The 16,937-nt window shown below is 40.6% G+C and overlaps 1 protein-coding gene across 1 annotated transcript in view; it reads right to left on the bottom strand.

Moving 5' to 3' along the window:
* slc25a13 (solute carrier family 25 member 13) overlaps window positions 1–11,737 on the bottom strand; it is a 47,412-nt gene extending 35,675 nt beyond the window's left edge. Inside the window, exons 1-4 of the mRNA XM_019275391.2 lie at window positions 11,017–11,737; window positions 8,662–8,715; window positions 8,365–8,507; window positions 2,888–3,003 (exon numbers count right to left, since the gene is read on the bottom strand). Coding sequence (XP_019130936.1) covers window positions 2,888–3,003; window positions 8,365–8,507; window positions 8,662–8,715; window positions 11,017–11,028 — 325 coding nt within the window. The 5' untranslated portion in view covers window positions 11,029–11,737. The remainder of the gene's footprint in view (window positions 1–2,887; window positions 3,004–8,364; window positions 8,508–8,661; window positions 8,716–11,016) is intronic.
* Between the last annotated feature and the right edge of the window lie 5,200 nt (window positions 11,738–16,937).

The raw sequence follows: 16,937 nt of genomic DNA, 5'->3' as shown, positions 1-16,937 counted from the left end.
TAATAGATTATTCTTACTTATACATCAATGTGTACGTAGCATTTTACTGTTGTAGCCGGTCAAGCTGGAGCTAATTCGAACCACATTATATACTCTTAGTTTCCTCTTGAAATACACTGTAGTGGAAGTATAAATTAACAGGACTCAAGTTAAAATTGTACTTAATTACTTCAGTGACTGGACATTGTTATATTCCACCACTGATTTCCTTGTTGACGTATGTAAAATATACACAATTTAAACAAAAATCAGTAAGCAATGAGGCTAAAACAAAACAGTTTATCTTCAAAGCCATTATAATAATAGAATAACAGTTGTGTTTAGGTTGTACAGATTACACTTTGCTTTTAAGGCTAATGACCATACATTAAGCATGTACAAGGCCTTCACCACCATTACAATCCTCTCCATGTTCTCCTTTCTGTATGTTTCATAACAAACAATTATCAAATACTTCTTCGGTCTTAAGTTTTTAGTTTGCTCTAATAAAGACCTAAAAATCTGTTGCTACAAAGTCTTGTGAGTCAGCTCTTAACAAATAACATGTGTTTTCTATCATGTGGTTAACATTAGTAATTATTTGATTTTGGAGGGGGGGAGAAAAAAAAAAAAAGTCTGCGACTGTTTGTGACAAAATGTCAACGTCAATCTCCAGAACACAATTCTGCTCTGATTGAGACTCAAGTTCCTCAACTCTAAATCAGTCTTGAATGACACATGGCAAAACTTGTTTGAGCTGTGTAGGCTCTGTATTCAGAAGGAAAGCCTTTTCTTCTCACTCATGTTCCTCTGCCTGAACCCTCTAAGCCTCTACAGCCAGTGGAGTGGAGAGACACTGAACATGAGTCCTAAATTACAGCCTTACTAAAGAAACAAAAACAAACCAATAGAGCGACCTGTTTCTTATTACCAAACAAGCTGTGCCGAATGAGTGGAGAAAGGAAAGGAGGAAAGAAACAATCTTTCTTTTTTTTTTATAAGGACAGAAACTGAGGGAAAAAGAGAGAGAGAGAGAGAAAGGTGATATTTACTTCAGCTCAGCCTTACCTTGTGAAGGAAGACAGCTTGTGCATTGTTTTTTTACACTTTAATGAGGCAATAAATATACAGCCTTTAACTCTTTAAAGGAGAGGCCGCCTCAGAGCCCGCCGTTTATATTATCAGCTTTTATAGACCTGTCAACACTCAGTCCTCTTTAGTTCTTTCTTTTTTTTTTTTTTTTGTCTTTTCTGGCTGAGGCACGACTGAATTTCATACGCCGTGTTACGTTGCAATTTTTATGAACTCGACATTCCACCAAATTACACATTTATTTTTCAAGTGCTAAAAATTCTGAACACTCTGCCGCCTCTACTTAACAGAAATTACTGAGGTTATTATCAAATAAAAATGGCTTTATAGAAAAATGAAATAAAAAGAAATCAGAGTACAGACGTTTATTACGATGGAAAACAAACGGGCCTTTAATGCAATGTAAGCTGCAGCCATTAATGTTTTTAATAGGTAATAAAGAAAGGAGTCCTTTATTTTGTGCCCCGTTTAAGCCCTTTAATCTAATGAACGGCAAAGAGAAGAGAGAGCAAGCCAGAAAAAGGGAGAATTCTGTAATGTATCACAATAAAGCAACTTTGACAAGTCTATAATCTGAGTCACAAGTTATTTGCTTTTGGTGAAATGTTAGCCCGATGCAAGTGGCAGACAGTGTAGTCAGTGTTTGTGCACGGCGTGATGTGTGTTATGTTTTTCATGCAATTTTCCACTTGTGTATGAGTCTCATAACTCACAGGCATTGGGATATTCATTAACCTTTTGGAGACGCAGAAAAACAGCAGACCTTTTAATTGCCACCAAGACAACGTCACTCTAATTGATCCTTTTAAATATGAAAATTTACATATGTGCATATATAATCACCCGCAATGATCTTGCACCCTGTCGACAGCAACAATTAAAATGAAATTCACTTACTCTTCCCTGTTTGCGAGCGGGATGTGTGCACTGCATTTCAAATCAAGCCTAATGTGCTAACGCCTCGCACACCTACAGAAGGCTGGCATTAGACTTGTTTAAATCAATTAGGCAAATGTGAAATAAGCAACGAGTACAAATGTCTTCCCTTTTCACCTCGGAGCTTCCAGGCATCAGAGTAATGGTGCCAATCATTCACACACATACATACACACACACACACACACAACACGGAGAGCTACCCACCCCCTCTTCTATCTTCATCTCTATCCTTTCGTTGCCACCAGCCCTCTCCACCTCCAAACCTAACCTTATCTTCTTTACAGAAAAGATGCAGCACCACGAACTGTATTTTTGTTTGTGGATGGAACCATAACAGAGAATAGATGAGCGGAGGTCAAACCCTCACATACATAAAAGAGGAGTTTGTATGAAAACTTCCTTAGTGGTGCATTTAAGAGGAACAGGATCTCTGTCAGGATTGGCTCTTTGTTAAATGTCAAACGCAAAGTGTTTCAACTTTATTATCAACATTACTGATATTAATTAATTACTTGACTCACAACTTCCCTTTTAAAGTAAGAATATGCATATCTCTATGATCGAGTTATCTTTATTTTTTAAAAGAAAAAAAGAGACAGGCCTACAGTATGTAAGGGTAAAAGTAAGGACAAACATTAGAAATACTGTGACACTAATATTTTATAGATTTTTGTTTTTAACACAAAATTGGTCACGAGTTTCTGGGGTTTGAATTTTTCAGAGGTCCGTCTATAATTCCAGGTCTCATGTAAAGCTTCATTGCAGCACCCACCATATACCTGCTAATGTTCAGTAAGACACCAAGTACATCTGTGCAAAACTTGACTACAGTATTATTTTATATAAGCCCTGTAAATCAGGTGGCAGAGTTACTTACCGAAAGTGGTCACTCCATTGCCTGCTTTGTCAAACAGCAGGAAGGCAACCATGAAGAGGGAGTCTGGGGAACACAGCACCGACTCGAATGCTACAAACTCCTGAAAGGAAATCAACCTGAGAGAGAAGAGAAGGGTAGAAACACTGAGGATAGGTTGGACTGTAAAAGGCTGCTGAATGCTATCATTTGAGTTAATTTATTAACTTTGTATTCATGTTACAAGCTCCCTGTAAAAATAATCAGCTACACATGTGAGAGACTTTGATATTCATTCGGTCATATAATACATAATAAAGACTAACCCTTAGTTATCAGACTAATAAAATAGAATAGTAAATTAAAAACAAGCTATTTTAACACTGCATTAAACTAAAAACTTCATTTTAATTACTGCCACACAGTGGCAAACCAGCACACTTAGACAACCTATCAATCTGCACTACGCGTAATTCAAGCAGCCCTTTATCCAGTAGTCTGTTATTCCATATGTAATGTCATAAACTCATCGAGTGTGACAGTAAGAAAATAAAACATTTTAAAAAGCTCAGTGTGTGTTCCCAGTCTGAGCTGGCAGCTAGTATAGAGAGGGCCAACTTTATAAAAAAAAATGAAATATGGAGTTTTATATTTTAGTGTGCCATTTTAAACAAGTAGACAGGCAAGGCAGGAGTAAGGAGCCAGTTAAGGAAATATAATTCCACTCAATATAAACGTACTACAATATGCGGTCTAGAGCGAAAGTCAAGAGAAGCCATGGTGGAAAAAAATTAAACTGATGAAAATTGATTTGTCTGCATCAACGCTGGAACGGATTAGTCTCCCCCTTCATATCATTTCCTCTTTTTTGCCCGTTCACAAAGATAAACACAAGTTTATCTCGTCTCTTTGCATAGTAACACAGATGCATCACGTGCATCATCAACAAGACATAAAAAAACAAACAAACAAACATACACATCGCTATTGTGTGAACCCACTGAGAGCCCCCATGGGAGAATCCTGCTGTGGGGAACTGGACCACGCAGTCTAGCCTTTTTTTAGGCCCCTGGTTCACAGTTGCCACAAGTCCATTACGGATCTCACAAATGGCTCCGATAATTACAGGAGGGGTCAGTGCTAATGAGCCGTCCCCGAGCATCCATCTATTAAACCTATTTCAATTTCCAGTGGGGGAGGATGGGGAGGGGAGAGGATGTGTGTGTGTGTGTGTGTGCGGGGGATTGCTGTAATTAATTATGGTACTGATGAAATTTAGAGGTGTTTGTTTGGATCTGAAGTGTTTCATGTTTGCATGTGGGTGCTTATGTGCATCCTTATGTGTACTTATATGCAGAAAAAAATGTGTATAGATGCAACAGACAGGGAAGGAGAAAAGGTGTGCAAGGACAAAAGTGCTAGGTATCCAAATGATAACAAGGAAAAGGGAAATATTCTTTAAATTGACGAGTATCAGAGATACCCGATAAAGGTTGAAAAGCATGAATAGATCACTGGCTGTAAAGTCTTTTGAATGTAGCTGGTGGAAATGTTAGTCTTCACTTCAACTGTCCATGAAGTAAAAAAGAAAAACAAGAGGCCAAAACAGTCAGATTAAATCTTGGTTGTCGGAAAAACATATGGGTATGATGGCATGTATTGGAGAGAGAGCTACAGAGGAGCTATGAGAAATATGGAGGCAATAAATGTGAGCATACGGCTCTTTTCGGTGGCAAATTGAATCAGCTGTCATTGTTTCAAAGGCGAGACAAATTGTTTTATTAACTAAGCAGGTAGTTCTTAAGAGCAGCGCCCTGCTGATAGCAAGTAGGTGGAAGGGGGCACAAAAGCACACTGCTGCGACCGTGGATCCACTGTTAAAAACAAAGCCAATACTATCGTAGCAGACGCTGTTGGAATATTATCAAACTCTCCAACAATGATCATTCTTTTGTGACAGACGTATAGTACACTCTGAAATTATACCTCGCAGAGGTTAATAGAGGAGTTTAAGCATGCATGGGGCTACAGTGCAAAAATTCAGAGAACACTAGTGTTTCCCAGACTGAAGCGAGAGGAAAAAAAGTCAGATCTCTTCTTTTTCACACGCATTGGTTTACATGCAAGCGGGTCGTCCTGTCTGTGTTTTCCCAGACGTGCATAATCAGCATATTAGTGTAACCGAGAGGGCTGTTGATCATGAAGGGATTGGACCATGGTTTAGACCAGGGAGTCCAGACAAGATCCAGGGGGCATCTCCATAACACAGGCATACACACAAGAAACATTCCACGAACTCGTAAGCATTTACACACAGCTCTGTAGCCGGGGATGAAGCTTATGATGGTTGATTAGCAGCGCCATGACGGCTGCAAAATGATTACCATGAGAGGGGGAAGCCATCGTTTCTTGCTATGCAGACTCGACCCCAACGAGACACCCAATAATCAAATCAACCGACAGCATCTCCCAACCATCAACTGCTATGGCATGTGTCCAGGGCTGCCCGATCCGTGTATGCAGCCCAGGATGAACTTCGGAGACAGGGCTAATGTGATACTGGAGTATGGCATCCTTTCAGTGTACTCGGTGCTTACTTTACTCTGCAGGATTTTGTTAAATCTTTAAACATGGGCAGACATATCCGTGACATGTATCAGACAAGAAATGTCACACACGAGACATAACAAAGACTTGATTCCAGCACAGGCTTCTAGATGACAGCTGAATGATGTTTTTGTTAGGGTGCCGATAAAATGCAATTTAAACTGTCTGAGATACATCTGTCCGACATAAAAATTCCACCCTATATTCCATATATTTTTGTTTGTTTTTTATCTCATCTTCATCACCTGGCTTTTATCTCTGTCGGCTCTCAGCGGGCATCTAAATACACTCCTCTGAACCGAAAACCAAGCTTGGAAACATTGTTTACAAGTAACATAAATGCATGGTGTTGGTTAGGCCGGGCTGATAGAAAGACAGCTCTCCTTCGGTGATAGTAGTAGGAAAGAGGGGCCTAGAGGGGCTTCAATAATCTCTTGTCCCTGGCATCTTGGCATTGTTACTGACAGCCTTCCACCCACCTAGAGTGTGCTTCCAGACGCACATACATACCCCCCAAAAACACACACACACACACACACACACAGGTTAGTGCTAGCTGCCAGTATCTGTTCGGTTTCTGAGAGTGGACACCCACCAGTCCAGGTCTAAAATGTCCACAGCAGCTGGCAGACTGCTATTTTCTCAGCACGTTCCCTTAACAAAGTTTTTTTCTTTTTTTTCTTTTTAAAACCTCCAAGAGTCTATGAGGGAAATGGGTTTTTTTCACACTTGAACAGATGCTTCTATCAAAATATCAGAAGGAAGAAGGAACAGAGAGGCAGAAAGGTAGAAAGAGCCAAGAAAACGAAATGGAGGTAGCTCAGAGTGCATTATGGTATATGAGAGAGGTGATGAGAGGGGAGGATTGCAAAAGAAAGTCAGAGAGGACATAAATAAGTCGAGTGAAAGAGGCAAATCTTCAAACCATCTTGTAGTTCTGTATGCCAGTGCACACATACACAAAACATTTGATTCCTGGAAATTGAGATATCTCCACCCTCCAAAGCCCCGTCTCATTTTCTCTCTCTCTCTTTATCTATCCATCTGTCTCTCTGTCTCTATGTGGGAGCAGCAAGAATAAGAGGGAGAAAAGTGATTTCCACATAACAGATTGTTACGACTGTCACTATATCCCCTGATTTACACAGTCGCAGAGGGGGAGGCAGACAAATGCATTTTCACTGTTTACATCCCCACATACACACTCGCACACCGGCATCTAAGTAAAATTTCTCTATCACAGACGCACTCCAACAGAAAAGTAAGCGAACATGCTGCCTGCCATCCGACCCCCTGCTAAATCTATTACCCCTGACTCATCTTGTTGAAATGGAGTCCTACCTGGCAAAAACAGCAGCAGACTCACTAGCTTCAAATATACTACACTCATACAGCAAACCAAACTTATTGTTCACAAGCATATTTGCATGAGATCGAGCAAAGCCGGCTGAAAATACAACCACTAAAGTGGTCTGTTTTGTCTTGCGCTCGTTCTTTTCATAAGGCCTGCATGGATGAGCGCTTGAAAAACAATGCATTTGTGTTCCCAGCTAGGGCCGACGTTGCTGATGCTGCTGCATCTTTACTTTTTTTGTATCCATCTGTTTTGTGTTCGGCGGAATAATCATCTAGACTCTGTCTCATCAAATCATTTATCTATCAAAGTTCAGGAGGAAAATAACACATCACAAAGTATGAGCATCATAAGGCCTTTACAATGTCAACTGTAAAAAAGCGAATCACATCTAAACAGACTTTTTTTTTTACCCCCTGTTTTGCCCCCATATCATTTCCATTCCCCTCCACAAAACCAAAATGAGGTTTAGATACAAAGCCTGGGCCATGGGTTCCTAATAGATTTACCCTGATGCCACGGCCACCATTTATCCTGCTCCAAAGCCGCACAATGCAACGGAGTGCTCCTGAATAGCATGGGCAATTACAGTGCGTGTGTGTGTTTTTTATGACTGTGTGTGTGTGTGTGTGTGTGTGTGTGTGCGTGTGTGTGTGTGTGGCTGCCTTGCTCTCTCTCTTTTTCCAATTCCAAAACCCCCACCACTCCACACACACACACACACACACACACACACACACACACCTTAAAGCAGATGTAATAACATGAAACTACGCAGCCATGTGCACTTTGCTCTTTGTAGAAGCCCAGGTGGTTACCATGGCAACATGTATTTTTTTTTTGTATCTTTTTTGACTTACCCTAACATTTTATTACCCATCATTATGTATCATTAAATACATACATATTAATGTAAAAAACAGGGGTGATGGAAATGGGGGGGAGGGGTAAGTGTGAAATTGGGGGTATATCTACAAAGAAGGAAACACCTGAAAGGGTCCTTTGGTGGTTTGATGTCTCTTTGCTATATAATTCAAGTATGAACATCCCTCTGTGAATTTTTTACACCAAAAGGATTCAGTCATAGGATTGTTTATAAAATGCAAAATAACACTAGAAAGGTAGTCACACGAGATCAAAGGGATACATAATGTGCGTACTGATAGCTTTGATAAGAGTCTTTCATAAGCTTACTGCTTAGCAGTTGGCTTGATATTAATGAGAGGAGATAAATTTGTGGCTTCGAGAGAGACGTAGCAAAGCAATTTCACAGTCAGATCAGCAGCTTCAGATATTTTCGAACAGCGATGATGTCAATCCTCATGAGACACTGTTGTTGATCATCATTTTGTAAGAAATCTATAGCAATATTTGCTTTCTATCTATCACATTATGTGCAGACACATCCTTTCACCGACAGTAGAAGTTATCCCAAAAAGGTGCAACAATTATCAGTGATTTCAGTTTCAGAGAATGCAGAATACATAAATTCATCTGCAACATCACAGAGTATTAAAAGACAAACATCACCAACACCAACCCATCTTTCCTCTGATCCACCACACCAGCCAGCAGCTTTGTGGCCTCGTCCGACAGCCGGATGTCTGTGTGGGCATGGAGGAAACGGCTCACAAAGTCCTGCGGCGACATGAAGCACTCTTCATTCTTCCTGACGCTGGCATACTGTAAAGAGAAAAAAAGACACAAGATACAAGGACACACGCTGAGCTTTAGAATTTGATTGAAAAGAAAGAAACATAAATCGAATGATGAATGAAAAGTTTCTTTTATGAGAGGCAAACACAAAAGAAAAAAAAATACATAGGTAAAATCCTACCTTTTCAAAAATGGCTTTCAACTCAGCAGGGTCGGCCCTCTTAGGCAGAACTGCCTGCAAGACAATAAGTGAATATCTTTTGAATATAACTTTCATACACGCCAAGTGAACACAATGGCCTGCTTTGCATCGTATATTGTTTGTGTGACGCAGTAAAGCAGTGGTTACAATTGTTTTGTAATTGTAAACATATTCAGCAATTCATAAGTGACGAGAAAGACTACAAGAAAACTCAAACAAAACAAAAAAATCAAACATAATTTTGAGCTTGAAGATCCATTTTTGCCTTTGGGAAATCATCTCAGATTAAACATTCAAAACTCAGCTTCAGTTACTAGTTTTTTTAATGGAGCTTTTGACTGTATCCCTTTGTTCAGGTTCAGGTAAAGTTCTGCATTAAAGTGATGTGGTAACAAAAAAAAGTATAGATCACTCAGGATCCTCCAGCTGCTAAAGAAAATGTGGCCTCCTGGAAGCAAACTATGATCACATATCCTTGGCTTGTCCAAATAAAATAAAGGCTTTCTGGCATGAGATCTACACAGATCATCAGTGGCGATATTTGGGACGGACTTGCTTTCATTTAGGATAAATTGCTCTTTGGGTTTCGACATTCAACATCCAGAGATATATTAGCGCAAAATAGCTTAAGAGGGACAGTGAGTGTGTAGAGGAATGGTATGATACTATTTATGAATCTTTTCCTTGTAATGGAGTAATGGATAACCACCGTTCTTCTGTTTAACGTTTTGCAATCTCTTCTTAACTTGTCTTATTATTTGTGTTAAATGAAACACCCCATGTTCTGCTTATATTTGTCTTTCATATAAAATTTGTAAAGATGAATCACTGTCTAATATTATGAAATAATGATATCTGTGTTAAAGGTTCAGTGTCACTTAACGTTCCTAGTGTAAAGGAGAAACTTGAAAGGCTCTGTCTAGAGTCAGTATTTAGTTTGTCTGTTCTGGGCTACTGTAGAAACACAGTATTTCAACATGGCAGCCTTCATGGAAGAGGACCCGCTCCCACTGTTGATATAAAAGGCTTATTTTAAAGTAACCAAAACAAAAAAGATTCCCTTTTTCTGGTGATTATACATGCATGCAATTCTAGTTATGAATATTATATTCCATGTCTGCCTTATTTTGAAAAAAATACACACGATCGTACATAGTGGTCCTTTAAGTTCCAGATAAAAGAAAAAAAAAAAGGCAACAGATTTAGAAAGCTTCAGAAAAAGTGTGCAAGTGTGAGTTGCTTGCAAACTTTGTGTATCAGAAGCTCATGTCCTCTCACGACCCTACAGATTTATATTGTGACCACTTAATAGGCCCCAGACCACAGGCTGGGAACCACAGTTGCTGGTGTGATATTATATAACAAATAAATGTTTAATTATCTGAATTGTATAAGCTGTGTCATGTGCAGGGGCGCTGTATAGGGGGGAAAAGTTAGGACAATTCCAAGGGCCCACGACTGACAGGGGCCCCCAAAAATAGGCAAACACCAATATAAAATTATTAAACCATCATCATTGAGTATATATATTTCAAATATAATAATGAAATTAATTATCTCTTTGTTCTTATGTGTTCTGGGCAGTAAAAGTTAAATAAAAAATGGCCTTTAGCACATTTTTATGGTGGCTTTTAATCTTGCATCAAATAGTGAACCTGCATGCATGTACAAATCACCAGCAGTAAATATTGTACTAGTATTGAACTACAAGACGCAAAACAGTTGCAAGCCTTTAATTAGAGTTATGTAAAGCTTTTGATGGGATAGTTAGGTCCTAGAGATGTGGGGACAACAGCTGCGCAGAGGGGGCCCAATTTGATTTTTTTTGTCATGGGGCCCAAAATTCCTGGCTGCGCCCCTGAACACACTGCTTGTATACAAACAGTGCAGCCATGTTTAAAGGTCTCCTCACGCCCTGTGGAAACTTCTGGCACCTGTGTGACTTCATAACAGGGTTTCCACCACATTTAACGGGATGCTAATCAAGTTTAACGGTGAATACAACCGAGACACACCGGTAAACCGGAGCCTGGGCCTGAAAGGAGCAGGATGGATTAAAAAGCAGTGACAGTATCGTTGATGTTTGATCACAGCCAGGTCAGTTTGAGTTAGAAACCGTACATTAAGTTAACGAGGTAACCGGCTTCGGTAAAGCTTCAATGTCATTGCCCGGTGTTAACCTCTACAGCACATCCTCTTAGCAGGCTAACCGAGCCCTCCGTGCCCGAGCAGGAGGAGACACCGGGACCGGACACGCCGCTGACAAAGCGACAGCTCCCTCCGCATAAAGAGGAGAGAGAAACTGAAGTGTCAAAGTCACCCACCGCAGCTTACCTTTGCTGCCATGCTAAGCAAGCTCACTGTCACACGGTCCCGTTCACTTCCTCCTGCGTGACGACGTTCCCATGGAGATCACGCGCCGGTGCAGTGAAAAGGAGGATGAAAGAGGATCAACTGTGCACGTGGTGCACAGGCACGAGAGGTCAACCGACTGGTCAGTGGCTTGTGCATGGCAGATATATACATGTATGTTGTGTGTGAGTAGGGGTCTTGTGTTAAACTTAATGCCATATAATCTATCCCACTGTGGGACAGCTCCCGTCCCATCCATGGATATGTGCTCATTATGGATGAGCCTACCAGACACAGGCCCAGGGGTGCAACATGTCTTAGGATCCCTAAGCAAGATCTGAAAATGACTATATATATAACCAAAACTAAGGGCCCTAACTTCCAGGGTGATGCGGTGGAGGTGGTGAAGGACTACAGGTACAACAGACTGGACTGGAGGTGCAACACTGAGACTGTCTACAGGAAGGGACAGAGCAGACTGTACTTCTTGAGAAAGCTCATGTTCTTCGGTAATGTGTGCAGCAGGTTGGTGCAGATGTTTTACCAGTTGGTGGTTGCATGTGCAATCTTCTTTGCAGCCATCTGGAGCAGCAGCATCAGAGACAGCGACACTAAAGAAACTACAGCTGTAACACAAGAATTTCACTTTGGGGATCAATAAAGTATTCTATCTATCTATCTATCTATCTATCTATCTATCTATCTATCTATCTATCTATCTATCTATCTGTAGTATTCCTGATTCTCCAGTATTGAGCTGATACTGAGCCTCATTTAGTATCCTAGTATTATAATTCCCTAATACAGATGTACAGTTGTTACTTTAAAATTAGTAAAGCAATTTAAATGACCCTGCTTGAAGAAATCTGCATCACAGGTTTCCGCTGATGGTTTCTTCTGACCCTGATTCCCAAAAAAAAAAGGCCAAACATTGAGGAAAATGTAAATAAAAACAGAATCCATCAGATTGAATATCGAGAAGTTTATTAGTTTGCCTGTTTTCAATTGAATTTAGGTCCAAAAAGGATTTGCAATTATTTGCAATCGCTCATGTTTTATTTAAGGTCCCAGCTTTTTTTGAATCAGGTTTGTAAAATATTCAGTATGTTAGAGTATTTTATATCGGTGAAGTTGAGTGTCGAAGCGGCAGTAAAATGTTAGGAGTTAAGATTAACGTGCCTAAAATACTATGAAAAACAGGCAAAGCGACTGCTAACAATGTGGGAGGTTGCTCTGGTATTAAGAGATGGGGCCTTTTACATGTCTGTGCCCAGGGGCCATCCACAGTGATCACGTAAACAACTTGGCCACTTCCTCCCTCTTGAAAAACTCAGTATCATACTCAACAGTGCTTGTGTTATGGCACTTAATTATACTTCCTGTGGTATCACTGTGATATGATTATTTTGGCTTCCAGTAGCAACATTTACAAGTTACTTCTGCAAAATTCACTCCAAGCTGTATTATATATTATAACATGACACCAGAGAAATAACTGTGGCTTTATTCTTATGCACACTGAGTCTCCACCATACTAAGAAACAGAGGTCTGTAGACGTCAAAATAAAAGCTTAAATTCCTTCCTCACACCTATTCTTTCCTCGCGGTAAATGGTTCCTATACTTTATTTCCAGTTTTTCCAGCCCATCTGTGCTTTGTGCCAGGAGGGAAAAAGGTGCAGAGAGAATTTCATGACTACAAAAGCAAAGGTTAACATTACTCACAGCATAAAAACAATTTAAAAGGGAGCAAAAGGGCTCTAATGGTCCGACAGTCTTCAAAGAAAATGTATTTTGCGCTCAAAATAATTCATAGCTTTTTGCCGGTGGCTTTTCAGCTTCCCGGAGACCCAGCATGAACCACTGTATTTTTCCCAGCAGGCTCTCTGCTCCTCGCAAAATGGCCTTCGCTAGGGCATACCTCGCATCCCCTCCAAATATTGACAGCACTGAGTCCATTGCTTATTGGAAAAATGGCTGTAAGTAATGTTTTATCAGCCGATGCAATCTCCACACCTGTATTTTCCCCTGTCATATGACAATATTTGACAAGATTAATGATTTGATCCTATGACATTTTATTTCCCATCATCATGTCAATCTGCCCGCAAACAACTCACTTACTTGTGGCATTTTGGTGTAGGAAGCATGTAGCAGCATTTGTTTTGCTCGTGTATTATTCATGAACTGCAAAATTTACTTGAGACATGTAAACTACAGTGTCTAGCAGCTTTCACAGGAAACTCTTGACTGTTTATGTGAAAGAATTCTTTAAAAATTACCCTCCGTGAAATGATTTTGCTTTTTTAGAACAGCATTTCAGCTTCTATTTTTGGCAATCAAACCAACAATGACTCTGTCAAGCGCCACAGAGTAAGTGGGTAATAATGATAAACATTGCAACCTTTGAACCTCAGTGGCTTGAGGGGTCTCCTGCCCACATCCCCAAGGGCCCACGTGTCCTGACAGCTTGAGTGATGAGTGGCGGACGCCTGTCTCAATTTGCCTCCTCCTATTTTTAACCCACACTAAACACAGGGCTTCCAAAATAGGCCCGAACTCTAAACAAATGATTAATAGGGCACTTAGGGTCTCCCCACTGACCAGCGTGTCCCTATTAACAGCCAATAACGGAGGCCCTCTGAGGTCAAAAGGTTTAAAGACTTTCTAATAAAAGTAACAGAGACATGGGGATGTGTTTTGGAGGAGAAAAAGTTGTGTCTCAGTTTGAAATGCTGACAAGTTAATAATCCCTTCTCAAATGGCCCTACCGCAGTAAAATGGCCAGTTTGTTCTTACTTTTATTGCTATCATCTGTCAGTCACTCACATCTTTCCCCTTTTTTTCTGCTTCATCTTAAGTGGACTGAAAGAGCTAAAACAGCTTTACAGTAATGTTCTCGCTGGGGCTTTATTCTCATTCCCCACTCTTTCTTTTCTTTTTTCTTTTTTTTTTTAGCTTGAATGTGAATTCTCATTGTAGTTTTAGGCAGGAAATGCCTAATGGATTCCCAAAGACGTATTCATGACATGGTAATGAGATTCAAATTTGTAAGACATTTCTGACCCGAAAAAAAGAGGCCGCTTGTGGCTTTGTCCTGTTTTCCACAACTCAAGAATCCTGTTTCTTAGTCACTCTCGCTATTCCTAATGTCATTTTAACATGTAAGGGACGGAGACACAAAGCCAATAAATTAAAGTTAGAATGTGCAATTAATTGAGGAATATATTGATTTGTCACTTACAAAATAGGGTCTCTTAGAGTTGATGTAGAACTTGGGTCAATGGCAAGAGGCATTGTGTTACATATATTGTTGTACTGTATTATCCTGCAGCAAATGTGTTGTGTTTAAGGTGCAGTTTCATCTACTTTCATTTGCCAAATGTGTATTTATCCACTGCTGCAAGTAGTCCCAAACAAATTCATTGTTTACTGCTATATGTGCAACATTTGCCAAGAACTACATTGCCCATCTGTTTGGGGTGGTCATGACATAGCCCACATCTGAATTCTTCCAAGAACCGCTTTTTTTTGTTTTGTACAATTTCAGCTGATGTTCTTAATCAGATCTGTCGTTTGGGAGACGTTAAATGTCTTGCTCAAGGAAACATCAGCAGGACGCATGGCTGCTGATGGACACAGTGGCTACAGACCTGCAACCACTTGATTATAACCACGTTACTTACCCCTCTAATTAAGTATGTTTCATGTAAGACCCAAGATTGATGCCAGAGCCGCTCCAGTTGTGCTCAGCATTTGAAAAACGCAAAATCAGAGATGAAAACAGCCATTGTGCAACGACAAACCATTGCAAACTTCACACTTGCCAAAGTGGGAATTTTTATATAACTCAGAAGTGTCACCAAAACCACACAGTAGACAGCCTGCCCAGATAGTGTAGGACGACTCAGACAAATCTGTTTTGCATAAAGGACAAGAAGGTGTCGAGAAGAGAAACTATGAGAGAAAACAGCATGGTGGGGCCACTCTTATGAAACCAGCCTTCTAATTCATCTAATATGCTGTACGTGCAAGACAAAAAAGTACTTCTTAAATATATTTTGACATTGTTCATGCTTCTTTATGGTGGACTACCTCCTCCATGAGAAAAAACACTATTTGTGCTAATACATAAAAGCTATTATGGCCTTTCTTTATCAGTCCTATAGGGAGCCTATTAGCAGTTCACTCTGTTTGCATAGTCTCTGCTGTCTGTTGAACAAAACAGTGCCTCTTATCTACTTTCATTTCGGTTGTCACACACTATCCTTAATCATCATACATAAGATGCAGTGCATTAAAGTGGCATTCTTGTAAACACCATATCTGTAATAGCGTTTGACAAGCCGCCTTTGTTTACACCATAATAACTGGGTGTTTGAATAACTTCTCAATGACTTTAAGTAACCAGCCAGACTCACTCTGCTTCCATTCAGCTGTGCAGCCTGATAACCCGGACTGACGTTTGGCATGGAGTGGACTGTGGATTATACCAAACAGAAGGGCTGAATGGACCTCTCAGTCATTTCACCTGCGGTCTTGAGACATGGGAATGCATTTCCTGCACACACATTTCGGATGTAGTGTACATCCGCTTGTCTCATTATGCAAATGTTGACGTGTGCATTCATAAATATGTGAGACACCTAAAGTTAAAATCAGCCCCCCCCCCACACACACACACATTTATTTGAAGCACCAGCTTCCTCTGTGGACTCTGCCTCTTTTCCATCTGCCATGAAACTCTCCTAAACCTCAAGTTGGGCTGTCTTCGCTGTAGCTTCTGGATGAATCTGTTTAGCATCTTTCAGTTCAGATGAAGCGCTACACTAACCATGCTTCAGGGCATCTGGGATGGGCCGGGGGCCTGGCGAAACAGGGGAAGGGGTGGATGGGAGCTTTGAGATGGTCCAGACAGGCTAGCGGGCTCCTCAAGCTCCTCTCTTCCACAACAACAAGGACCCACACTGAAGCACGCTCAGACCCTGCAACCCGAGAGGGCACAGGGGTCCTCAAGCCTGCCTGGGTTGGGATAAATGAACCCAGATGCTTCCCGCAAATGCACAGCGAACAGGCTGAGGAATTGAAAACGGGGGGGGAGTAGGTTGTAGAGACAGAAAAAGAGGAGGTTTTACCTCTTTTTTTTTTTCTTCTTCTGCCCCTGGTTGAGGGAATCTGTCAGATTCCTGCGCTTTCTCATAACCACTGATCACAGAGGCCTCCGTGCAAGGAGCATTGTGGGAAATTATCAGAGGGGCATTTGTCTTTGAAGGAGAATGAGAGCAGCAGCAAATCTTTAAGTCCTTTCCTGTTCCTCTTCCTGTCAAGCTGCCACCTGGACTGTGAGAGAATGATGGTCGCATTTGTCCAAATGACTTAATTGAAGTTCAAGTTGGTGCAGGAAGTTTTAGACTGTAACATGAAGAGTGTGATTAAATGTTTCTAAAGAATTAGTTTTATAGATGTGGGTTAGCTGTTCATCTTTACAGCACACTTGGCCCAAGATGTCATCCTGCTGGTGGTTGCCATCTGTAGAGCAATACCAGCCTAAGGAATAGTTTGTTTCTTGCAGAAGGTTTGATGTGAAGATTGAAACGAGGAAACAAGTAGCCTGGCTTTGTGCAAATTTAAGAATATCCAGTTATTCCTTGAATGGGTACAAGCGTCTGCACACAAGGATATAGTCCAGCACATACCCCCCATAAAAACACAGCATGTTGTTTTTTTTGTTTTCTGTTTTTAATATTGATTAAACAAACAACATAACCTGTGAATTAGTGAGCTTTAGAGGTGCTGGTAGGCAAATTTTTACCTGAATCTGGCTAGTTATTTCCCCGTTTCCAGTCTTTATGCTATGACAACCAGGTGCTGGTTACACTACAAAGATGAAAGTGATATTGATAT

Source organism: Larimichthys crocea, chromosome XIII, assembly GCF_000972845.2.
Source record: "Larimichthys crocea isolate SSNF chromosome XIII, L_crocea_2.0, whole genome shotgun sequence".
NCBI lineage: Eukaryota > Metazoa > Chordata > Actinopteri > Sciaenidae > Larimichthys > Larimichthys crocea.
This window is presented reverse-complemented; position numbering and strand designations above follow the sequence as displayed.